The 26,100-nt window shown below is 35.7% G+C and overlaps 1 protein-coding gene across 3 annotated transcripts in view; it reads right to left on the bottom strand.

Annotated features, from left to right (window-relative positions):
- Positions 1 to 26,100, bottom strand: part of RIMS2 (regulating synaptic membrane exocytosis 2) — a gene marked incomplete at its 5' end in the record, with an annotated part of 445,281 nt that overhangs the window by 152,521 nt on the left and 266,660 nt on the right. For 2 of the 3 annotated variants that reach the window (XM_079301387.1, XM_079301383.1), the window contains 3 exons: positions 7,044 to 7,160; positions 10,367 to 10,523; positions 20,739 to 20,807. In XM_079301387.1, coding sequence (XP_079157513.1) covers positions 7,044 to 7,160; positions 10,367 to 10,523; positions 20,739 to 20,807 — 343 coding nt within the window. The remainder of the gene's footprint in view (positions 1 to 7,043; positions 7,161 to 10,366; positions 10,524 to 20,738; positions 20,808 to 26,100) is intronic. The other variant, XM_079301384.1, reaches the window with a different exon arrangement.

The raw sequence follows: 26,100 nt of genomic DNA, 5'->3' as shown, positions 1-26,100 counted from the left end.
TTACACCATTCTAAAAGATTATATTCTCATCTGAATAAAGCCACAGGTAATGTTCTCTGTGTAGAATGTTTTCCATGCTGCTTCCCAAACACCTGGCAAATCACACTAACAATGTGAATAAGTGTGAAGTCCAGCTCTTAACTCTTAGAAAGTGTCAAATAAATCCAAGAATAAAGCACTGGTTATGCAATTTCCTCTTCTACATTTCATTGAGTACATTAATAGAATAGTTTTATTTAATACTTGGGGTTTTTTTAAGAAAAAAAAATTATTTTCTTTACTTATAAACAACAACAATTTTTCCACCAATAATGGCAGGGATGCTTTTTGTTACATTGATTCTATAGAAATTTCTGCTAATCTCCTGGGACAGATTAAATCCTAAAATGTTCTCTCTGAATGTAACTGACAATTTGAAGACTTTAATGGTGAAACAATAGCAATTATCAGCAGAGAATTTGTGAGCTGACACACATTCCACTTAGATGACTTTTAATAAAAAAATCAGTATCACATTATCACAGTTTTCCTCATATGCATTTTAAAATCATTGCTCCAAAGGTGCAACACTGAAGTCTTTTATCAGAACTGATTATTTTTAACACAGGCTTTTTAATTGCTTTTTTTTTTTTTTTAGTGCATTTTATTCTGAGGAATAGATCTGTGACTCTTGGTGGTTGTGGGTTTTTATAAATTTGTCTCAAAGCTTCTTCTTTACTACCTTCCTACTCCGACATCCCTGTTGGAGATAATCATCCTTCAGCAGACTTATGGAGGCACCAGGTGGGTGGTGCAGATAATTGTGCAATTAAACAGTGATTTGAAAGGAGAAAAAGAACTTAAAGAAACACTGCAATTATTGAGATTCAAATTGATGCAAACATTTTATAATATAGCTATAAGCACATTTTCAGCAATGCATTTATTTTACTTTACTGGGTATTTGAAGAAGAAAAGCAGTGATATCACATATCCCCATGTGAGTACGTCACCCATATGATACAACTGAAACCTGAAAAAATTATCCCAAAATTTCCAAATAAAGCATCAGGAACTCTTTATACTTTACAATATATTTGTATTTTAATCTGCATTTAAATGATTTTACAGTAAAGTTTAACTAAATAATTCATAAATTACTATCTAATTATGTATTATTCAGCTGTGTATTTAATAAAGACTTTAAAAATAAATCTGTTCTTTTCAGTGCTTTAATATGGAAAAATGTATAAAAAAAATCATTTTCCTAGTTTGACCTAACCAGGTACCTACTTAATAACAGTACTGGATTAGGAGCCTGCTACCCATAGATAAAGCAGCTGCAGAGTTTAAGAGGACATTTAGAAATGCAAAATTTATGTTGCTCTTGACCACCTTTAGTTTTGTGTCAAATAATAGAAACAGATATTTACATTGTCTTTTAGCTAACATATAACAGGCTTATTGTAGTGAATTACTTTGGTCTTCACTGGTTTGATTATAGTTAACAGAATTTTTTGGCATGTATTTCAACATTTACTTGATGTTAAAAAATCCAAGCCACATGCTTTCAACAGAACAAAAAAAAAAGTGTGTATTCAAATATGTGAATGAAATCTCCTCTCACAGGAGTGTGATAGTCCTGCTAGTTCCAGCAAATACCGACAACGTCTTTGAAATTATTTTAAAGCAATGGACAATATTTCTCTAAATTACCATGCTTATGACTACCTTATTAGTTTTAAAAAACAAGTAGCAACTTTTCTTCTTTCAAATGCAAAGTGTGCAATAGCTTTGAACAACGAATAGTGGATAATTTCCCTTTTCTCTTGCTTCATTGTAAGTGCCCCTCAGAAAAACACTTTAGGAGCTTTCTTATGCATTTGTCCTGCAAGACTGTTTGAGTTATGCATTCTCAGAATGCTCTGGCATAACACAGCTGTGCTGAATTCACCATTAGCAATGTTATCCTCAGGGAGAACCCACCTAGAATATCAAATAAAGTAAAATTAATTGTTGCTAAATAGTATTTATTTGTTGAAGTTGTGGGCCTGAGTACAATTTTCTGACGCTGCCTTGTTGTTTGTTGTTAACTGTTGATACACCTTTCAGAAAGAAACACACAGACATGGTTTTGGTGGTTTTGTTGTTTGTTTTTTCTTTCTGAAACTATGCTAAGATTCTCATATCTTTCCTCTAATTCAGCTAATTATACTGATTGTTTAAATATTAAACTCTGAGGTTAAATCCAATTCCAAAATTTTCTCAATAGTTTCTAGCATTTGATTGGTTTCAGTCTCTCAAGTGAGGTAAAAGTCAGTTTTTGAGAATTTATTAAAACATGCCAAAGTGACATTTACAAGGCTATCCCATTGCAGATAAATGTTTTTATGGACCTTGGGTCCATATTAGATCATAGGAATTCATATTTCTTTACATTACAAATGTAGGCTATTCCATAAGAGTATGAGTACCCACAAAAAAAACTTACATTTTGAAAACAATTAACTAGTAGACCTATATTAGATATACAGGCAGAAATTAACATGGTTTCTCACTTTGAGTTAGCAGTGTATAAGTACAATTTGATACTTTTGTTAATACAGTATGTCTTGGGTTGCAATACAGGATGTGACCAGCAATGTGTATTCCATCACCATCTGTTGAAGCCAAGTGTGACAGTGATTCCTTATCCCTGTGGCACATACCATCTGCTAATGGGCCATCTTTAAAACCAGCTGGGGCAATCATCTTTATCTTTCCCACAACTCATCCTCCCTCCAGGAAGATATCATCTGCTGCTGGCCCATTCAGTCCCACTGTGTGACTGATAAAATTACATATCCCACTGGGAGATGCTCCAGCCAGGGGGAAGATCCAAGCCTTTCCTACCTAGAGAAAACTGAGATTTTGGACAGCAAGATACCTTCTTTCCACTGGATTCCAGAGGAAAGCCAGACCTTTCCACATCATCCCTGGACCTTCAGAGGAAAACTGCACCTTCTACAGGAGCACTGCTCCAGCTGAACCACATCTGCCACTGCAGGAGGATGCAGCCACCATTGAATGGGACTGCTGCCAACACCCTGACTGACTGACAGGGTGTCAGGTTGTATTCTGACTCTGTCAGGGTTGGGATTTTTCTTTGTAATACTGTATTTCTATTTTAATTTTCCTAGTAAAGAACTGTTATTCCTAATTCCCATATCTTTGCCTGAGAGTCCCTTAATTTCAAAGTTATAATAATAATTTGGAGGAAGGGGGATTGCATTCTCCATTTCAAAGAGAACTTCTGCCTTTATTGGCAGATACCTGTCCTTCAAACCAGGACATAGTAACAGATACAAATTTCAACTGTAATTTTACCCTTATATTATAAAGAAATAAGTATATGATATAGCCATATTTTACATATTTAGGGTTTGGTGTTTGAAAATAAAATTATCTCCAATTAAAATTTTAAAAACATGTGACTTTCAGGGCTTTTTAAAATAATATTATTTTCTATTTTAACTATGCATTCAGTTTTGAAGGAATGTTTATATTGCCATTAGACTTGAGGTTGTTAGGCTTTTTGTATGTAGTTTCAACTAACTCCTCAGTGCCATATACCTTAGAGAGCCTAATGCTGAATTATCTAGAAAAGGAATAAAAGAATTTTCTTACTCATGTTCTTAGTCATATTTTAACTTAGCAACTGAGCATGTCTATAAGATGGTACTATTCCCAAATCCCCTTTTTGCAAGCAGTTTCAAAAGCTGTTTCATGGAAACAAGAAACCACGAGAGCTGTGGGAAGGAAATATGTGATTTGTTTTCAGAGCCAAGTGAGGATAACATGTAGATAGATAACGAACCTATACAAAAATGCAGTTTTTCAACTTCCTCCAAGTGTCTGCAGTTCCAGAAGTTTTCTTATTAAAGAGCTACTTTAGGAATACCATTGAGTTTTTACTATATAGTAGAGACAGTATTACAAATATTCATTTTAAAAAATTTAAATATAACAATCTATCCATGCATAAAATCACTGTCAAATTAATAATTAATATTAAAAAAATTTGGAAATAGTATTTTCCTGTTCAGAGACTGCATGTAGCAATAGAGGCATAACTAGCCAATAATTTGATTACACAGGCAACCACTCACCATGTATGAAGAGGAGAATTTCTCTGTGTGTTTTGGAAAATACAGACAACACAGAAAACTGCGTTCAGAGATTCAGAGAACACCTATCAAGCAAACACCTGTTCATCTAGAACGGTCATGCAAATTCAATAATCTCATCTCCAAAAACCTTCTGACATTGCTTTTCTGACATATTCTAAAAAACACAATCATATTTCTCTAAATCAAGTCAGTCCAGCAGGGATTATTTGACTGAAGGGATGGGAACACATTGTGGTACAGTACTTTAAGCAATCTTTCACAGCTCTCCATTTATCTGAGAGGCAACAAATGAACTTGCACAGCAAGGAAATGCAGCTCCATAAGGCATGCACAGGCTCTAAGGACAAGTTTGATCCTGTTTCACTAGTATAAAAATCAACATAAATTGTATCCCAAAAGTATTCTCTAAGCATCTTTTAAGGAAACAGCTCAGAATCTTCAAGTTATTCCTTTGTGTGAAAATCATATTCTAATGAAACAACTAAATAGATTTTTTTCCCATAATTTCCACAGAAATACTAAATAGTTTTATGCAAAAAAGAGTCTGATTTATGATCTACCGTACTTGTGATGAATACAGCTACCATTCTGGATGATAAAGACTTCACTGTGTTTTCATTAGCTTTATTTTTACCCATTTGACTTTTTATTCACCAAATTAAATTACAAATCACTTTGAATAGATTTGGGTTTTAATTCCTTTTGATACTTTTCTTGTAGCATGTCTTTGGGAACAATTAATTATTATTTTTATCTTCTGAAATTAAAATATTATAATCTTCTGAAAAATATTGTCTTGCATTCTATGCAATCATTGAATATCACATCCCTGGTCTCTTAAGAAATATAATCTTTTCTATTCAACATTGCTGACAAAAAGCCACTGATTTCTCAAATTCTTTGTACTACAATTAGAAACCCCAAAGATGTGATTTGATCACTTGAAGAATAACCTGTAATGGCTATCTGTAAAAGCGTTAACTACAAATATGTCATATATTACTCAATATTACTCATATATTACCAAATATGTCTGTATTACTCCTTGGTATATGCAATTATAAAGTGAGAAAAAAGCTAGCAATTATGCCTCTCATTATAAAGTGCAGGAATTTCAGCTTGGTGCAAAAAAACTTAAAGATTTTAAAAATTAAAAGTAATAAATGATTTTTTATTTTAGTTTTCTATCTGATGACAATGAGATGGAAAAGACCAATAATTGTTTTAATGTCACAAAGTCATTGCCACAATTAATTAAAAATCGACTACATTGTTCAATTATTGCCGCAATTCTTATTTTTTTAAATCATATTAAAACTCATAGAGGTTGCTAAAGCTCTGCTTACTGTTTGGGAAGTTCCATTAGGCAAAACATTAGTCACAGCCAGATTTGCCTCTAAACAAAAAGACCCTGATTTGATACATGCTGTACTAATAATTTTTCTTTTTTACAAAGTGTCTCAGAAGGTTGAGGAAAGACAAAAAAGGAAGACAGTACTAGAATATACTTTCGTTACATCTGTGAACTGCACTGTATGCAACAGGAGCATTACATTAATACTGAACTGAAATTATCTATTTTTATGCCTCTTTATTCAGTAGCAAAAACGACCAAGTCTACAGATAGATTTTTAAAAGCTATTTAGTACTTAAAAAATTCACTAATATAACGCAAAAAGTATTTTTATAAAAAAGGACAACTAAGCTATTCAACTTTTACATTATACACTTTCCTGTAGGATTTTTCAGATTCCCTCCTGGCAAACATACAGTCACTGGACAATTTGACAACCTCATGTGCACTGGTGCTCTGTAATGTATGTCATGCAGCCAGCAGATAAACGAGAAGTGCCAGTCTCTGGGATTAGGTGTGTAATTTAGTTTAGCAAGCTCTGTGCTGGAGTTGCTGACGCTGATGTGTGCAGGCACAGCTGTTTGTGGCTGCAGGCACAGCTGTGTGTGTGTGTGGCTGCAGGCACAGCTCTGTGTGTGTGTTTGTGGCTGCAGGCACAGCTCTGTGTGTGTGGCTGCAGGCACAGCTGTGTGTGTGTGTGGCTGCAGGCACAGCTGTGTGTGTGTGTGTGGCTGCAGGCACAGCTGTGTGTGTGTGTGTGTGTCTGCAGGCACAGCTCTGTGTGTGTGTGTGGCTGCAGGCACAGCTGTGTGTGTGTGGCTGCAGGCACAGCTGTGTGTGTGTGTGTGTGTGTCTGCAGGCACAGCTGTGTGTGTGTGTGGCTGCAGGTACAGCTGTGTGTGTGTGTGGCTGCAGGCACAGCTGTGTGTGTGTGTGTGGCTGCAGGCACAGCTGTGTGTGTGTGTGTGTGTCTGCAGGCACAGCTCTGTGTGTGTGTGGCTGCAGGCACAGCTGTGTGTGTGTGTGTGTCTGCAGGCACAGCTGTGTGTGTGTGTGGCTGCAGGTACAGCTGTGTGTGTGTGTGTGGCTGCAGGCACAGCTGTGTGTGTGTGTGTGGCTGCAGGCACAGCTGTTTGTGTGTGTGTCTGCAGGCACAGCTGTGTGTGTGTGTGTGTGTGGCTGCAGGCACAGCTCTGTGTGTGTGTGTGTCTGCAGGCACAGCTGTGTGTGTGTGTGTGGCTGCAGGCACAGCTGCGTGTGTGTGTGTGTGTCTGCAGGCACAGCTCTGTGTGTGTGTCTGCAGGCACAGCTGTGTGTGTGTCTGCAGGCACAGCTGTGTGTGTGTGTCTGCAGGCACAGCTCTGTGTGTCTGGCTGCAGGCACAGCTGTGTGTGTGTGTGTGTCTGCAGGCACAGCTGTGTGTGTGTGTGTGTGTGGCTGCAGGCACAGCTGTTTGTGTGTGTGGCTGCAGGCACAGCTGTGTGTGTGTGTGTGGCTGCAGGCACAGCTGTGTGTGTGTGTCTGGCTGCAGACAGCCTTACCTGTCCCTGTCGGGGGAGTAGTGCTCCTCCACCCCGCGGTGCCGGTCCATGCGGTTCAGCGTGTTGTAGTGCGCGGCCGTCGAGCGCGTCCCTCGCAGACCCTGATCCACGTTCCGACTAAGGACAAGAGAGAGCAGACTCTGAGTCCTGAGGGTGCCAGGACGGCATCCTCTCACTGGTGGGTACAAACAGCTATCAGCAAGCATGTTGGTAACAAGATCTGTTAGCTCACTACGTTTTCTATACTCTTAAATTACAATAATTTTAAATCTTAAAGTAAAAAAAAAAAAAAAAAAATCTCATTTAGAATATTATGCCAAATACATGATAGTGTTAGAATTCTCAATGTGTTTCTTCTAGAAGAGGAAAGCTTTTTTTATTCTTTTCATTAAAAATATTAATCTTGCATAATATTTCATTATTCTTTCCAGACCTCAAGCAAAAATTCATTTCTGACAGAAACATACACTGTAAACAATTTTTCATGAATTCTTGATTTTGGCTTTACTATAGGGATGTAAACTCTAGTAAGACACAATGGGGACTTGTGGCTGTTACAGAAGAGTGCAGCCTGCTGAAAACATCGTCATCTGAATTTAAAGCAGCTTGTTTTGCCCTGAAAAACTTACTCTGTAATCTTACTAGAAAAATATATTGAAAATATCCATAACCCCTTATTTAGCTCTAAGTGGTACCCATAGTTCAGGCTTGGTTAAAGAGCACCAATCACTTGTACTAATTGAGACCAAAGCCTTGCCTATTGATTGTTTTGCTCAGTTAATCTCTCCATACCTACTGACACACACTAACTTTACTTTTTGTGCTCTCTAACCCAAATACACAGAACAGGAAAATAGGAAACAATGGTTAATTTTAATATTTATTGGATAATGAAAACATTTTTTTTTAATCAATTTCAAAATAAGAAACTGGATGCTTCCCTTAAACAAGTTTTAGTTTTAGACCAATAAACTATTCTGTCTCCTGTCCTTTACTGCAATCTGCACAAGTATGAGCCTCAGTTTACTTTTTTTTTTGTTGTTTGCTTGTTTTATATCAGTTTTATATCTGTTCCTCTTTCCTTTCTTGCCACTTTGTTTGCCCTTTCTGTACCTGCCATCCTTTGTCATTTACCAATTTCTGACTAGTGTTAACTGGTACATGCATCCTTCACTGTTGCTGCCATGACATTATTTACTTCTGCATATAAGTGCTGTGAAGATGCTGCATTGCACATAAACTTTTGCCTTCAGCTCCACCTCACTTGTCATAAAACATTTTCCAGTCTGGCATTCATGAATGATTTTACTCTGGCTAGTAAAGAGTAACAAGAGCACTAACAATTTCTTCTCAGCTACAATGAAGTGGCTTTGGTGGAGTTTATTAACAAAATTAAGTAGGACTGAGGACTACCAAATGGTTTCTAAGAAATAACAGTAACTTCTGTGGCCCAAAAACTCCTGCCTGGAGAGGTGTCAGTATTGGGAAATCTCTGGGCATGCAGAAGGCTCACTGCACTTAGGACACCTATAGAGCAGCACATGTGTAACAAATTCCCCTGAACAGGGTGCAAAAGTGATTAATAATTCTTACAGATTTCCTGAGTAAACCTTCATTTTCAGTAGAACTGAAAAAGATATTTCTGTAACCCATAGATTATACTTCCCTTCTACAAATCCTCAAGCTCTCATAACCTGATTTTCTGAGTTCAACGAGTCTTCAAATAATTGATTTGGTGTGTGGGCAGGGAAATATTACACAAATAATGTATTTAATTCTTACACTGTAGGAAATAGCTGCAATAAATTCAAAACTATTTTTAAAAATTTAGCTTAAGGAAAGTTAAAAAGCAAGAGATTTTGAACATGTAAAGAAATCCAAGACTACAAGAAAATGAAAAATAGATTTTCCAATGTTAAACAAGTGGTAATTACCAGCTTGAGTAAAAGTTCTGCCCAAGCATGCATGCAGACAGAAAAACATAAAAACACAAACACGCACAAAGAGATTTTCATATTTATGTCTATATCCAAGACAAATAACCTCTGGAGATTTCTTAGCATAGGCAATTAATTAGGCTGAAATCAGCACAGTGAAAATCAGAATAGGCCCCTTTGTGTCTACTATTTATGTCTCATTCCCAGTCAGGCTGACTCAGTTTTAGATAGGTTTAGATCTCAAGTAGAAACACACAGTTTCTGCCTCTTAGCTGTAGGAGATGATGTGGGATAATTTGGAATCCTAATATCTCACTAATGCAAAAGGATATCATATAGGCTTCATACATTAGAGGAAATAGGAAGTAAAAACACAAGTAAGATATTATGAAGTCAAGAGAATTGGAATTTAACAAAAAGAGCAAAGATAACAGAAAAGAAAGCAGAACACAAGAGAATTGGGATAGCTGCAAGAAAGGGAGAGGAGCATGTACCTGCCAGGAATTATTGGATAATAGATCTTCAGTAGTAAAGGGAAATTGTGAACATTACAGGCAAAGGAGGCAGAGATGACTTCCACTTTCATTTCAACTGAATTACTCATCATCTGGAAACCTATCCATACACAGCAACAAAAGTGCTGGAAAACAGATTTCATTCCCATTTACATCTGTCTTTCTTAAGAAAGCTTATCCTGCAGAGTATTAAATCAATTATTAGGCATTATCCAAAAGTAGTAGCTTTTGGAAGAAATTTCCAGGTCTAATTCTCTCAAGATAAATAGTTATCAGAGATCTTCCAATATCAGGAACTGATACCTTTCACTATAAAATTGTATGTCTGTCAGTTTATTCGTGACGATTTAGAAGTATAATAAAAAATAAAAAGTATAATAAAAAATAGTAGAAAGGAAGCTACTGTGGGCAGAAAGGGAGGCTCCCCAGAACCTTAATTCTAGAGAAATAAAAGGGTTGAAAACATCCACTGATATATGAATGCTAAGGAAATCTTGAACTATCACATACTATAAAATACGGCACCTGTAAACAGCTCTAGAAAATGACAATGTGGAGAGATATTTTTATTTCCTCAGATTAGACTGTACTGAATTTTGATGAAAAACTAGATATAAATAGGCAAAAGTAAGATACAATTAGGTAATCATAGAATAATAATAATGAATAATATAGTAATAATAAACCATAAATAACATAGAATTATATGCAAATTAGGCACATAATGTAAGAAAACACATTATTGTCTTTATGCAATTTGCAAGATCTAACCAATTCATTGCTATTTTGAAAGTCTGGAGATTATTTCCAGTATTGTCACAAGTTCAATACCACTTTAATTTATACAAGTGCATAGTTAAACAAGAGTTACCTTTGTGGGGGAGGGACACTGGGAGACCACGATCTAGTCCGTCCTATACTATCTCCACGGTGAGGGGACCCTGATCGAGAACAATGGTTAGATGACATTACTTGCTCTGGCACTGACAGTGTTGAACTTTGAAGATCTCTCCCATTATGTCGGTAGTCTAAAAAGAAATGCAAATATTCAGTGAATCTGAATTTTCACTTTTCAGCTTCCTGCCATACCTGTTGCAGGGAGAAACTCAATAAAAGATGGGATTTGATCAAGAATGTTATCGTGTGCTCTTGGGTTTTATAATAAAACATGCATACGTAAAATTGACTCCTGATGTCATGCTTTAAGTACAATTAAAGTTCCTATAGTTATACTTTAAAAGTATAGAAATTAATATCATGCACCAAACTGGGGACTTACCATTGATGGTTAATATGATGTATTAATAAAAGAACAAACTAAACATTTTTTTTTCATAGAATAAAGAAGTCAATTAACACATTTTTAATTAAAATTATATTGAAAATGTTGTGTATATTGTTTTTCCAATTGAAATGTCCATAATTAAAAATTAATCAAAAATTTAGTTTACAAATTTGGGATAGGGATCTACTATGGAGTTAAATAATGAGATTGGGTTCAAGAAAGATTTGTTTTGCAGAAACAAAGTGACAATGACTCAATGACATCAGACTTCACTCACAATTCTGAATTTAAAAATGCAATTCCTTCACAAATAGCCCTAATCTTGAATAAGATTAATAGAAGGCAAAAATGGTCAACGCAAAAGCCACCAAGTTAACTGGCCTAAAGGCTACCATATGGACATTTAACACAGGCTTTTCATTAAAATATTTTTAAAAGCTGGATGTCTTAAAAGGGATTGTCTTCATCTAATTGAAAAAGCTGAATTCGTGTTCCATGATGCAATACTCTCTGTGGAAAAAAAGATGCTAGATACTTTGCAATTTCCAATAAGTTTCCCCAATGTGAGGATGAAATTAAAACATAATGATAAGAAATTGAAGATTTGCAATTGTTAACTTGATTGCAATGCTTAGCAGGAATAGGTCTTCAGAGAGTTCTTGGTGGCTATGACAACTGATACAACTGATTTCTTTGTTCTGAAAACAGTAACCAAGTAAAGAATACTTAGAGAGATCCAACCGGCACTGGAAAATTCCGGCCCATGCAACTGTTACACTTTCCCATGAGAATCTTCCAAGAGTATAATAATCTTCTCATGATTTTTCTTATTTTTCTTCCTGGAAAATGTTCATCAGGACCTAAACAAAATCTTATTAATTCATTCCACTATATGGTTCCAAGTATATTCAATACTTTCGACTGAGTACTCATATTTCCTGTATGGCCTTACAACCAAAGGTGTATATGAACAATCTTTATTCATAAATAACTTTTTCCTCCTATGTTTAGGTGTGAACTGCTTTGTGTGTATCTGGTATGTGTACATTAAGGGGTAAAAAAATCACATCATCATTACATTACACTAATATAATGATGCTGAGGATCACATAATCTCTCCTCCCTACACAGCAATCAAATGATGTTATGCATCCTCAGCTAAGAGTCAGAAGTGAAATACAGACTTCTATCCTACATACAAAGTAAATTTATTATCATAAGCACTGACAACACATATAGGGGCCAGTGCAACAAAATTCTGAAGTCACCAAGGGGAAATTTTATCTATGTTTGAAATAGGGTGTTATTCACTCACTAGTAAAGCATAGGAAATAGATAAATAACTAAATTTTTTTCAAGTCAGTCTGGAAATCAGTATGTTCTGCAATTCTTTAACCAGAAGTAAAAGAGCCAAAGTAACAGTAGTGGAGAGTCCACCCTGCAGCAGACTCCAGGCAGGACCTCTGGAACTGTGGAGAGGGAAGCCCAGCCTGGAGCAGGTTTGCTGGCAGGACTAGTGACCCACCCTGGGGCAGTTTGTTCCTGAAGGACTGCACCCTATGGGAGGGACTCCTGCTGGAGCAGGCTGTGAAGAATTGCATCCCACGGGATGAACTGACATTGGAGAAGTTGATGAAGGACTGTCTCCCATGAGAGGGACCTCACCCTGGAATAGAGTGAAGGGCTCTCCCCCTGAGGAGTAAAGAGCAGCAGAGACAAGGTGTGATGAACTGACTGCAACCCTCATTCCCATCTCCCTGTGCAGCTGAGAGGGAGGAGGTAGAGAACCAGGTAGAGTGCTGTGTCCAGTTCTGGGCCCTCAGTTTAGGAAGGACATTGAGACACTTGAGCACATCCAGAGGAGAGCAACAAAGCTGATAAGGGGCTTGGAACACAAACCCTGTGAGGAATGGCTGAGGGAGCTGGGGTTGTTCAGCCTGGAGAAAAGGAGACTCAAGGGTAACCTTATCACTCTCTACAACTCCCTGAAAGGTGATTGTAGTCAGGTGGGTGTTGGTCTTTTTCACCAGACAGCAACTGACAGAACCAGAGGACAGAGTCTCAAGCTGTGCCAGGAGAGATATAGGTCAGATTTGGAAGAGGTTTTTTATGGAAAGAATAATAAAGTACTGGAATGCTTTGCCTGGGGAGGTGGTGTAGTCACCATCCCTGGATGTACCTAAAAAAACACTGGATGTGGCACTTGGTGAAGCACCTATGAAGAAATAGGTGAATCATTTGAAAAAATCAGCAGTTTATATAATATTTGGTACATACAGGCATGGAAGTATGAGGAGAATGAGCAATAACATAAGGTTTTCTAGGTTAATAAATATAATGAAGGGCAAGGTAATCATTTAACAAAACACAAACAAAAACTTCCTTTAGAATTCAAAAAAATGCTTAAAAAGTCTAAAAAAATCCTAGAAGTCAAAACAAGTAAATTAAAATTTTTGAATTTGTTAAATCTGCAGAAACAAATTAATTACTTTGGAACAAAAAGCCTCCTCCTGCTCTAATTTGTTATTGGAGTTGACCACTTGAGCAGTATTGTTGCAATAAATCAAAATATATGACTTTGTAATTAATTGTCAAGTTTCATCCTGATCAAATAAGTGCTTTACATTAATTTGGAGGTAGACATGCAGTGCTTTCTGGTACCTAACACTGGTACTGCTTCCTTAGGGCAATAACAAAGGCAGAAACAATCAGCATTCCTAGCAATTTTGCTAAATTCTGATTAATTTCTACAATATGTTTTGAAGAAAATTAGATATGTTTAACTGTGATCTAAGAAGTAGATTGCCTAATAATATTGTTGCTAGAAAATAAACTTCGACATTTATAATTCATTTACCTAAACCAAAAATTATTATATTTAAAAACTCCTCTTCTGCCAGCAGGTCACACATTGAAAAGCAGCTGTAACCCACTAACATGGGTTAATGAGGTAATTTCAAAGTTATCTTTCAGTTTTGTATATTTAATGTAGTTCTGATTTAACTGCCTGTACTGAAGGTATGATTTGACTCCCAATTTCAAAAATATTGCACATCCTGGAAATAAGGTTAGAGAAGGCAAATAAAAACATTTTCTTGTGAAAAGAAATTATAGACAGAAAAGACAGGCCATAAGTGCAGCTTGACCAATGAGTTGCTACTGAGCAGAGCAGATAGTTATTTATAGCAGTAGTAAAAATAGGATAAACATTATCCTGCTTGCAGCTATAAATATTGAGTCATTACCATAGAATCAAAGGCTCTATAACTATGGCAAGCCTCTTAAATCAACAGAGAGTGCACAGAACCTGATAATCAGTGTAGAGATAATCAGTGATAAACTGGGAGCTGCAGACACCTAAAAGACTGACACATGACAGAGGTAACTGCAATGCCACCACCTTCTTCTTTTATGGGAAGGTTTCATTAAAAACTGATGCATATGAAAAGAGGGATTTTACAAAGCACATTAAATACAACTCCTTCCAACCTCAAGTTTTAGTTTTATCTGATTTAAGAGAGACTATTAATATATTTGACCTAAAGTATTAATCCACACAGTATAGCTGTACTGTGATAGTATTAGGCTATGCAGGGTATATGTTCAGTAAACACTGATGATTGAATTGTTATTAAATTATGAATCTTTCAGGCAGAAATTGCAGAATCACAAACTTCCAAATATTAGGTTCACATCAACAACCCTAAAATAACTCTAAAAATAATTAATTGAAGCGTACTAATGAAGATTTTAATTTAGATGCCTTGCTGCTTGATTTACTTGAAAGAAACTCTTAGTATGAAAATTGCTCTAGAAAGGCAGAACTAGAAATGGCTGTTCATCACAGGAATCATAATTGATTTGTTTCTGACACTAATGCTATGTGATGTTTTCTCCCCTTTAACATCTGTATTTGATTGAGGCATCAAGCTTTCAGATATTTAACTTTTTAACACTCACAGTGGTTGGGCTTAGAACAAGAACTAATTAAAAACAATTATATAATCAAATTGCCAAAAATGCTTAACATACCAATATTTCACACATGGGCACTTTGGAGAGAGTTCAGTTCTTTCATACAAATGTGCTCAGCTTCTGGAGTGATTTGAACATCTAAATGAAGAATTTAGATGTCCTCTACAAAACTGCTGACAGTCACTGATCAAATAAATTGAATTATTAATATCTGAATACTTTAGAAGTATACATCATGTATTGCTTTGGGGAATTTTTTGTATCAAAGTATTATTCTGCAAATATGGGAAGAATGAATGTACAGCAAAAGAAATTACAGTAGGAACAGCTGGTTATTTGCTGCATAGCAACTCAGTTCCTCACAGGTATATTTAGCTCTACAGCACTAATTGTGTTTATGGGCCCACTACACTTGATACAATTCTTTTTTAATGGAAAAGTGTTCCCACACAGTAATAAACTAGAGCCTACTGGGTTTTTAGTGCTGTTCCTATACCCAGTATGACATGCAAACTTGGGGAAAAAACCCCAAACCAACACAGGTGCTATAAAGATGTTTCTTCTTACTTAAGCACTCATCCACCTATATTTGCATCTGTCCAGCAAGTTCTCCACATTAGCCTCCTCTTCCACATTGTTGATTGGAAATTATCAGTCTTTTCTTGTAGCATTTCCTTTTTAAAAGTATTTCTCACCACAATTGTAACCCACCCCAAGGAGCCTTTCCCTTATGAGAGATGTATCCTCTAAAAGCACCTGTGATAGAAATGCAACTTCATTGCAATTTTCATTGTCTTTGTCATTCCATAGATACAGGACTGTGGTAGAATATGAACTAATACACCAAGCTCATATTTCCTTATCTTTCTTCATAGAGAATGCTATTGATGATTAGTAATTATCTGAAAATAAAACTTAAGTTACATCTTTACTTTCAAATTGGAGTGATGCAGCTTATATTTAAAGATAGTTTTCACTAGTTTAAAGAAAAACATTGAGAGAATTTGGATGTTTGAAGAGAAGGATGATTTGTCAGCTGAGGAAATGATACTGAAAAACTTCTTTTTCTTTTTTGTTTATTAAAATAAAAGAATTGCATTCAAAATTTAAATACGAGAATAACCATGTAAAATGGAAAGTATACTTTAAGAAATAAAAATTAAAATGTATGAAAATCTTGAAGAACTACAATAATGTGTAATGAACTTGCAGCATAAAATTGTAAATAATATATTCATTATTTTTTTGAAAGAAAGGAAAATAGTAAAAGATCCATTCACCTAAGGGATCAGCATAAGAACTATTTAACATGGCTTGAATTTGGGAGGGTGATTTTTGTGATACATAGACTAACATTTTTAACTCAAGGGAGAGCAACAAATTTTAGAGCAGGGTATCTGGTATCAACATGCAATAAAATAAAAACCTTGTCAGTGTTTATGTCTGAAGTTATTGGGCTTTTGGATCACTAGGGGCTCCCATTTGGGGCTAGCTGGTGATCCACAATGAAATCCGTATTTCAGTAGGGATAGAAATAATCCACTCTATGTGCTAATGCTCTAAGATGTGTTTCTATACAGGCAGTGGATTTCAATCTGTAACCAAAGTGTTTTTTCTGCATCTGCTTTGAGAAGCAATCATCCACAGCATTCAGGCATAAAAATTCAGCCCACATTATCAGCAAATAGAGCAAAAGACATTTCCTCTGCAACAAAGCCTGCAACATGAGAGTAAAAGAGTTCCTTTGAACAAAGGATTCCTCAGGTGTTTTGAGAAGTGAAGCAAAAATGGATAATTGCTTTTCATTCTTCTTCAAACACAGAAATATGTTTGTAAGTTCAATACTAATTTCTGTACTGATGATTACTATTTTTTCCTAATTTACTTGGCTCTAACTATTCTCTGAATAAATATCTTCTTTGCATTTGCTCCTGAAACATACATCTATCTTCTGCATAATGATAAAAACTTATCACTATAAATGTTTTTATTCTCAAAGCTGGAGTCTGCATGCATTTACTTGGAAAAGCTCTTCTCTATAGAGACTTGTAATGCAGTCTATGCACAATTCACTGCCTGACATTCTTCCATGATTCATCTGTTGAAACATCTCAGATTACAAGTGTTTCATAATACATCATCTGTTATAATGCAGATGAGATATAGGTATAGAACTGAATTTTAAACATTAATATCTAACTTAATATTTTAATGTTACAAGCGTTACAAGGCGAAAATTTTATGATTAAATAGTCTTGACAAAACATGTCTCTGTTCATAAAGTCAGACTCAGTAGGCTGCTTGTATCTCCTAGGTTCAACATACACTAGATAGCATCTGGGAAGAAAATTATTTAGAAATTTTAATTCATATTCATTGAATTTGCTAACTGTAATGCATGCTTAACTTTGACACTAGAAAGAAAAAAAAAACCACCCAAAAATTCAACCCGCCTTTCACTGAGTTGTATTTATTGTCTTAATATAAATAAATCATGCTTTGTAAACCTTTCTGCATTTTAAAAAAAATGAATATAAAAATACCATATCACTTTTAGCATAAAGGACATAAGAGCATTCTAAAGGGCAGGTGTAGATGATGATGTACTCCCACACAGAACTGCTGGTGACAGACAACACTGAGGCCAAGGTTTATTGTTCAGAACAGCAAAATAAATACTTGAAATTTTTTGAGAGCTGTGTATAACCAATCTAAAGGTGCAACCAGAACTGCTAATGCTGCTCATTCCACTATCCTATGGTAAGATTAATGCCAGCAAAGATGAAATATAATGGAGACTCTATTCTAGTTTCCCCAAGATGAATGTATATTATATTTGAAGAGAGCTATTTTTGAATCTAGTGAAAAATTGCTTTTAAAATATGCAATATGTTATAACTCTTTCTGACAATTTCTGTTGGAGAATACACATGTAGCCAGAAAAAGACATTGAAGTTTTTCTTTTTATCACTATTTTCTTAAAAGTTTTCCCTGTTGACAGAAACAACAGACTGAAGTTTATTATATTTGTCTAAGCAGGCTAAGATCCAATCCATAAGAAGTGATAGATTTTGTAAATAATTTTTCCAAGAAGTCTTAAAATCACAGAATGGTTTGAAATGAAAGGGAACTTTCAGGGGCATCTAGTCAACCATTACGAATAAAAGTAAACTGAAGAGGAGCAAAAAGGTAATTTTTATTCTTCTTAAAGGTTTCTGGAGTTTGGTTCACAAGTGTGATATTAGGAATTAATTTTATGGAAATTTTTTGAGTACTAAGAGTACTCAAATGATGTTGGCAAGTTTGCTTTATGTAAGGCACTGTTTATATAGCAGACAGAAGAAGAGCAAAATGTTGTGTTAAATAAGACCTGAAAATACAAAATGAAAGAACTGGGGTAAGAAAGAAAGAAAACAAAAAGAGACAAATGGTTTCATGCAAAGAGTGCATATATTTAAACCAAGATTGTGATGAGTCTACAAATGAATAGAGGAACTTGAGACTATAGACAGGCTGATAAGGAGAGTGGATGGTAAGACAAGACAAGACGAAACCAGAAGACTGACAAAAATACTGGCAGCAGCACAAAAAAAAAAAAAAAAAAAAAAAAAAAAAAAAAAAAAGAAAAAAAAATTAACACACTAAATTCATATTTCAAAACCTAAAAACCAACAAATTTTCCTACCCACAGAACTAGGCTAAATTAAAATTCAACCAAGGTAGGTGTAGAATTGTTCAGCAAAAAATTCTATAGCATAAAGATCCTAAAAAATGAAAGGTATGTCAGAAATTCAGATAAAGGAAGTAGACTCATTCATTGAACTGTAAAGACCATAATTTTACAAGTTTATTGAATAAAGTTGTAAATGTAGGTTTTTCATAAGAATCCTGCTGATGCTGAAGCACCTGGTAAAAAAAATCTGCAACACTTGGTACCATTTCCAGGACAGGGGAAAAAAAATGCCTCTTTCAAAATGATGCTACATTGGGCACTCTAAAAATGTATCCATTAAACCCAGTTCTTTCATACCTTTACTTTTAGGCTCCCAAGTTAGATTGATATACTTCTAACTTAATAGACCCACAGAGATATGAAAGCCCTTATTTTTTGGGAGGACAGGCAATTTGAATGCCTTAGAGACTACTAATTACAGACAGAAAGCTCATCAAAGACTGAAAATACAGTAAATAGGAACAAAGTACTTCTGAGGATGGCTGCCTCTTTGGTTCCAGTACTTCACACCACCCTGGCTACCTATCCTTCCTTTGTTCTGACTGCAATAAAGCAAACAGGGGAGTGGGAAATGCTGCAAGTTTTTCTTAACAGTGTTCTAATTAAGTAATAATCTGAAAACTGCACCTGTTACTGTTTAAAAATAAATGTTTTAAGGAGCTTAAGTGTTTTTGCAGGCCTAGTTTTCTTTTTTTTTTTTTCTGGTAAAACTGCTGGGATTTTAGCACAAATATGACTTGCCCTGTTTATATAGTAAAGTCTGTAAAATTTTATGTCGGTTTATAAAAAGGGCTTTTTCATACAATTTACATGATGTTTATTATTAAAAAAGAAAAGAAAAAGTTATCGCCTTATCCCAGCAAGTGCAAGACCCATAGTATGGAATAGTGAAGTACCAGGGTGAAAAATTAAGCATAGCCTATGAGCTTACCATGAAATAGCTGAAAATAAAAGCATGGCTATACAGACAAAACAGAAATGTGTCTGAGCTCAAACTGGTACCAGTTTTAAATACAGGATTAGGCCAACCCATATAATTAGATAGTTCACTAAACATCTGGATTTATCAGTACTTGGGTTCACACCATCTCGTGATATTCAGGATTGCCTATCTCACCTCTTTTTATTCCCCCTAATTCCAAGGTGAGCTGCATTTCTCTCATCCCTGTTTCCTGTGTCCCCTTCCTTAGCCTCCAGCAGAATGCACTCTACCCCATGTACTGCTGGGGTCAGGAACAGCCTTTGACTGGCCTGAGTGGATCATGGCTGTACAGCTGCTGTGTAGACCTGACAGAATTTACTGCCCAGCCTTTACTGAGAAAGGCCCAAACCCTTGAGCTGGACCTCACCCAAGAGAATCAGAAACTGTCTAGCACAGAAATCTCTGTGTGTTAAAAACCCCAGAAGTGCAGGAGGGTAACAGAATAGAACTGAGATGTGTGCCCCACTGTGTGCTGATTCCAGTAGCCCTCAGAACTGGTTAGAGGTGGCACAGCTCCCTCCTCTGGGTTGGATACTGGGAAAATGCCCTCCTGAAAGAGCTGTCAAGCAATGGAACAGGCTGCCCAGGGAAGTGGGGGAGTCACCATTCCTGAAGGTGTTTAAAGGATGTGAGGCTGTGGGACTCAGAGCAAGGTTTAGTAGTGGACTCTGCAGTTGAAGCACCTGGACTTGATCCTACCTAAAAATGTCCATGATTCTGTAATCTTAAATACATTCTCTGTTGTAGTCATCAAAAGCATATGGTTATGATTTTATTGTTTTCAGTTATGATTACTTTTTATCTAGTATTATCTTTTCTCTTAAGAGGAGGAGACATACTCTGACATGATAACTTTTTTCTCAAATTGGCTCGATTCCAATACTTAGTGAAACAAATTATCTGCTATCTCCTGCTCTGCCTTAAACATCCAAGTTTCAGACCTTTGGCAGTGTTATTATTCCATCATGAAATTTTACAGAATATATCAACCACGAATGTCTGTCAAAAAGAATTAAATTAACACTTCTTCACATTTATTAAAAACACTACCTTTATGCTATTTGAATCATTTTACAAAAGCAATAAGGACATTCACACACTGATTTTTCCCCCATTAATAATTTTTGAGATTAGATATGCATTACGCATAATATTTATTTGTGTCTCTTAAATTATTTATCATCAGAAAAACACTGCAAAATTTGTAAGAAATTATAAATAAGAAATATTTCCACGGAACACAGACAAGTAAATTTAAACATTAGTACCTGAAACAACACCAATTCCATCATCACAGTCATAATCAGAGACTTCACTGTCACTGATTCTTTTGGATCCTGAAAAAGGAAAAGACATGTATCATTTTCCTCCCTGTAAGTTAAAACTACCCTCTGTCAATAATACTTAGATTAATGTATGGATTTCATACTAGACCATGGAGCATTAACATCAGCACATAAAGGTAATTATTCACATTATAATTTTTGCACATATATGACTGCACTAATTATTTCAGCTAAATCATTAAAGTAATATAATATGATATGCTGAAATACATCCCCACAACATTACTTTTGTGAAATATTATTATATGCTTTATATTCATTCCATGTACATAGATATTTGCATTCATTCTATACAGAAACTGGCATCACAGTGTTCATCTTCCAAGTTTTCATATACAGGCACCATCCCTCCCCAAAGTCTCTGAATACCAGAAAGATCATTAATAATAATAATATTAAATGCATGTAGTACTTTGAGTTCTTAATAAGGATTATCAGGAGAAAAGGCAGCTTCACACATACAATGTGCCATGGAGCACAATCAAACTATTAAATGTGTACCTGCCAAAATAGCTACAGCTGAGTTGGCAAAAGCAGATTTTACTTCCATGATTAGAGCTCAAATGTAGGTCACACAGGACAAGTAAATATATCAGGTCTTGTTCAGCCTGAATTTACTTTGGTCTTCTGTGGCACCTTTTAAGCAGCATTTGATTGTTGATAAGAGGGTTAAACACTGGCATGTGACTGATAATTATTCATTTACTTCTTTTAAATGTGAAAAAATCCCTTTTCTTCAGCAAGATGGTGTGTCTATTTTTAGTTTCTGGCCATCTAAAAAGGGCTAATTGGAAGGCAGGAACTTTAATTGTCACCACACCTCCAATCATGTGCAAGGTTTTTTTCCCTGCCTTAGGACAATTTTCCTGAAAAATGTAGACACCAAATTATCAGTAAAAAACTTGGAGTAAACCTGAAGACTCCCAGGAAAATGTCTTAATGCTCTATCTGAGTGACTGGCACAGAAGGATGTCTGTTCTCCTTTCCCAACAGAAAAACATGACAACATGTACTAAGAGATTTTTGACAAAAATAAAGAGTTTTTAATTTAAAGAAACTTAAGAAATTATTTGAATGATAAAAACTGCTGTCATATTTTAGACTGTTGAATATTTGTTTACCTGCCCACTAGAGGACAGTGGAAGGTCCTTCTTTAGCAGAGTGTGCTTACAAGATCTGAGACTTCTCCTAAGCCATCCTGTTTACAATAAGTAATCAACTAATTCTCCACAAATTCATATTCATTTTTAGTCACAGTATCCTCTTGGCCTCTGGAATATTCTGTCAGTAAATTCTGCAGTTCGAGTATGCACTGTGTGAAATCAACCTCCCTATATTTTATTTCTATTATATTATTTTCAGACAATGCTCTTTAAGCTTTTGTATTCTGAGAAACATGAATCAGCATTCTGTGTTATTCTATAGTTATCTCTTTGGTTTGCAGTTTTTTGAGCTAAAATATCATTCTTTGGTTCCTTTCCATATGCAAACCATTCCATATTTCTGATTGTTCCTGCTGTGTTTGTTTGCATATTTTCTATTTCTTCTGTGTCTTTAATGAGAAGTCAGAAGTCACTGCAGCAATTAAGATGTGGGTGTATGAATTTATAATTGTGACTGCAGACTATTTCTTGAGGATAAAAATTTCTCAGTTAAAAACTTATTAAATTAAAAAGTGTGAAGTGTGAATGTACTAATTCTTAGAAAACAATATAGCCTGCCAATAAATTATGCCATTTCAATAAAGAAATTTTAATTGTGGTTATTTAATTGCACTAAAGGTTGATGCTTTCCTTACAAATAGGAAATTAAAATTAGTTCAGAGAAACATGCAATTCTCATATTATAGCTCAATTTATTATAAAATTTTAGATGTAGCCATGCTACAATGGGTAAGGGGAGTGTTTGAATTTAAGAAATACAAGGAAAGTCTTTCTCTAAAACAAAAACTACAAGCAAGTGATGAAAATTAGCACTCAAGAAAACCTAGAAGATGAGGGCAGAAATGAAGGAAATGGTTTCTACCTCCTCTGATTCAATTCTTAATTATAGTAATGCAACGGCCCAGTCTCTCCTTTTCCCCAAAGAAAACATCAATTCCAGCTGTGATGCTGTCCCTGTCACTTTTTCAGCTGGTGTAGTGACACTTGTGCCAGTGAGCAAGAAGGATTAGTCTCCATTCTTCTTAGCCACTGATTCAAATCCAGGTCATTAAGTGAGGACAATATTTGTGGCCAAACACTAAGCAGGAGAGCCCTGCAAGCTGGCTGGGGCCTGGCTGGGACCTGAAAGGCAGAAGTCCCCAAAGGGAATGCAAAGCAGTGGGATCCTGTCTTTTGGTGACCCTGACACTGGTCTGGCAGTGGGTCTGTGGCTGCTGTGCAGAGATGCCATTGATGTTACTCAGGCCCCATCAGAGAGAGGGTTGTGGAGTGGGAAGATGAGGGCAATTGAGTTTGCTGATGCTCATCACATGGAGGCTTGGAAAGGTTTTCATCACAAAAGATGTAAAAAGGCTGAATCAACTGTGATTTGAATAGATGTCATTTACTCATCAACTAATTCATTCTTATGAATGAATCTAATTAATTACAACTGAGGTTGCTTTTTATTTATGTTTATATTTACAGCTAAGTACATCTGCTTTAACATATTTTTAGAATATTATATTCTGTATTCAGGAGGAGATTATTTGCATCTTTGAGGATGAAAATAGTCAGCTGTTGCCACAGTGGGCTCTAGACTTCCCAGCTGTGTAGCTAAAATTATATATTGTTGTAGTCACAAGATACATCTGGCAGAAAAGAGAGATCAAGAAGCTTCAGCAGACCACAGGTATAAAAGACAGGGTTTTCTCTTTCTCTCAAACCATATTCATCTGTTCCAGAACCTCCTAATACCTCAGCTCCCCATCATCTTCCAGGATCTAGATATCTGAGCTTTAGGGAAGAGCCAGGGCAAGAGAAAGTGAACAGGACAGGATTGAGACCTGCTCAAATAATAGGAGTAGAAAAGGAATAAAACCAAGGGAAAAATCAGATTTCAGTGACTTCTCAAACTGTCTTTGCCACTGCAAAGAGGAGAGTCTCTTGTAACACCTGACATTTTTAAATATGAAAGCTTGATCTGAAAGATGAGATATGAAGCTTGTTCAGCTCAGATCATCTATCTCCTCAAGCTGCTACAAGCCAGCTCTAACTACTAACAGGCTTAAACCAATTGAAAAATAAAATGTGTTAAAGTAATATTTTTCATTTCCTTAAAAATGTAAATTTAAATGATGGTAAAGAAGACAGAAGAAATTCCAAGGAGAATTAATTACTTGGTTTTATCTTTGGCAATCAATGTCTTCAGAAAGAATGAAGGAAGGAAAGTAATGCTATGTCAATTAAATGTGTTATGTCAAGAACTACTGCATAGAATATATAACTTCTGCAAAGGAATCAAATTATACATATATAAAACATCTTCTATTAACTTCAGAAATGGAACAAACTAGAAAGTGCACGGGTCAAAATCTTCTATTGAACCAAGTATTTGAAATGTCAGTATAATTGCTGGCAGATTAGTTTAATATTTCTTGGAATTTTTGCAAGAGTAATTTCATGTGCTGTATATTAATTTAAAATGGCAATTTTCTTTTTAACCTCTTGACTATGTAAATGTGAAGATTAAGCACGTGCCCCACCTTAGTCATGTCTTTTCAAAGTACTACTTCATTAAGTAATTTGGAGCACTGATTACAAAAAAGAAAAAGAGGAATTCATGTTTTTATCTGGGAAACGTGACATTGAAGCATCTCACAAATTATTGCAAATTAATATTGTGAATGAACCTTTTATTTAGTATTTAGTTAATATCCTAAACTCTTTAACAGATACATTATAAAATACGTTCCTAAAATAAGAGCAAGGAGTTTAAATCCATTCTTACTTAAATTCAGAATTCAGTAAAAATCTTATATTCCAGGATACTGTATACATTAAATTAATGTATTGGTGCCAATGGTTTGCCTGCAATTAACTTTTTCTTTGATGCCATTCCACTAATATGCATTTTATTTATAAAACTTCATTGGAGGTATTATTTCTCTTTTGTCTTATAACTGTGTAATAATAGATGGTAAATACAGACTTTCAAATCCCTTCCACCCAGATTAATAATTATTACAGTTTTGGGCTGAAGGTAAAATAGACCCCATGCTACAGCAACACTCAAAAACACCTTAATCCACCCACAGCGAAATCAAAACATGTATTTTTATTCCACTTATCAAGTTTGCACTTAACAGCCTTAAATTATCAATAAAACTTCTCAGGAGAGACTTTACAGGGGGCAGTTCACACTGGAGGCAGTGGAAAAACTTCCTATCAGAACTTGTCAAAGTTCAGCATCCTCCTGCCCTTCCACAGCTCCTTTCCCCAGGCCACCACCTCTCCCAGCACAGCAGCTCTGTGAGAACACGTGCACAGCACAACTGGAAGTTCACAATACCTGCACTGTAGCTTCCATTGCAGGGTTGGAGAAAACCCCACCACATAAAAACTATTAGGACCATTATTTTAAATTTCTATTTAGCAAATACCTTCTATTTACTTTTTTTATTATTTGCGCTTTTACTTTCTATTATGTTGAAAAGGAATTTATAATACAGTAGTTTCTTAGTATAAAAACATTTCCATTTTTCACCATCAGGGAGGAAATAATTGTCTTGGTTGCAATATAAAATGTGACCAGCAATGTGTATTCCATCACCATCTGTTAAGCTGGGTGGGGCAGTGATTCCTTATCTCCATGGCACATACCATCTGCTAATGGGCCATCTTTAAATCAGCTGGGGCAATCATCTTTATCTTTTTCACAACCCATCTTCCCTCCAGGAAGATATCATCTGCTGCTGGTCCATTCAGTCCCACTGTGCGACTGATAAAAAATTACATCATCCCACTGGGAGATGCTCCAGCCAGGGGGAGGAGCCAAGCCTTTCCTACCTAGAGAAAAACTGAGATTTTAAACACTAAATCAGCCTTCTTTCCACTGGATTCCCACATCATCCCTGGACCTTTAGAGGAAAACTGCACCTTCTACAGGACCTTCAGTTGAACAACTGCCACTGCAGGGGGACTGTAGCCAGCATTTAATGGGATTGCTACCAACATCCTGATTGACAGGGTGTCAGGTTGTATTCTCACTCTGTCAGTGTTTTAGAATTGTTCTTTGTAATACTGTATTTCTATTTTAATTTTCCTAATAAAGAACTGTTATTCCTAATTGCCATATCTTT

This window comes from Erithacus rubecula (genome assembly GCF_903797595.1).
Source record: "Erithacus rubecula genome assembly, chromosome: 3".
NCBI classification, from domain to species: domain Eukaryota; kingdom Metazoa; phylum Chordata; class Aves; order Passeriformes; family Muscicapidae; genus Erithacus; species Erithacus rubecula.
Note: the sequence above shows the minus strand (reverse complement) of the source record. Positions and strands in the feature narration are given on the sequence as shown.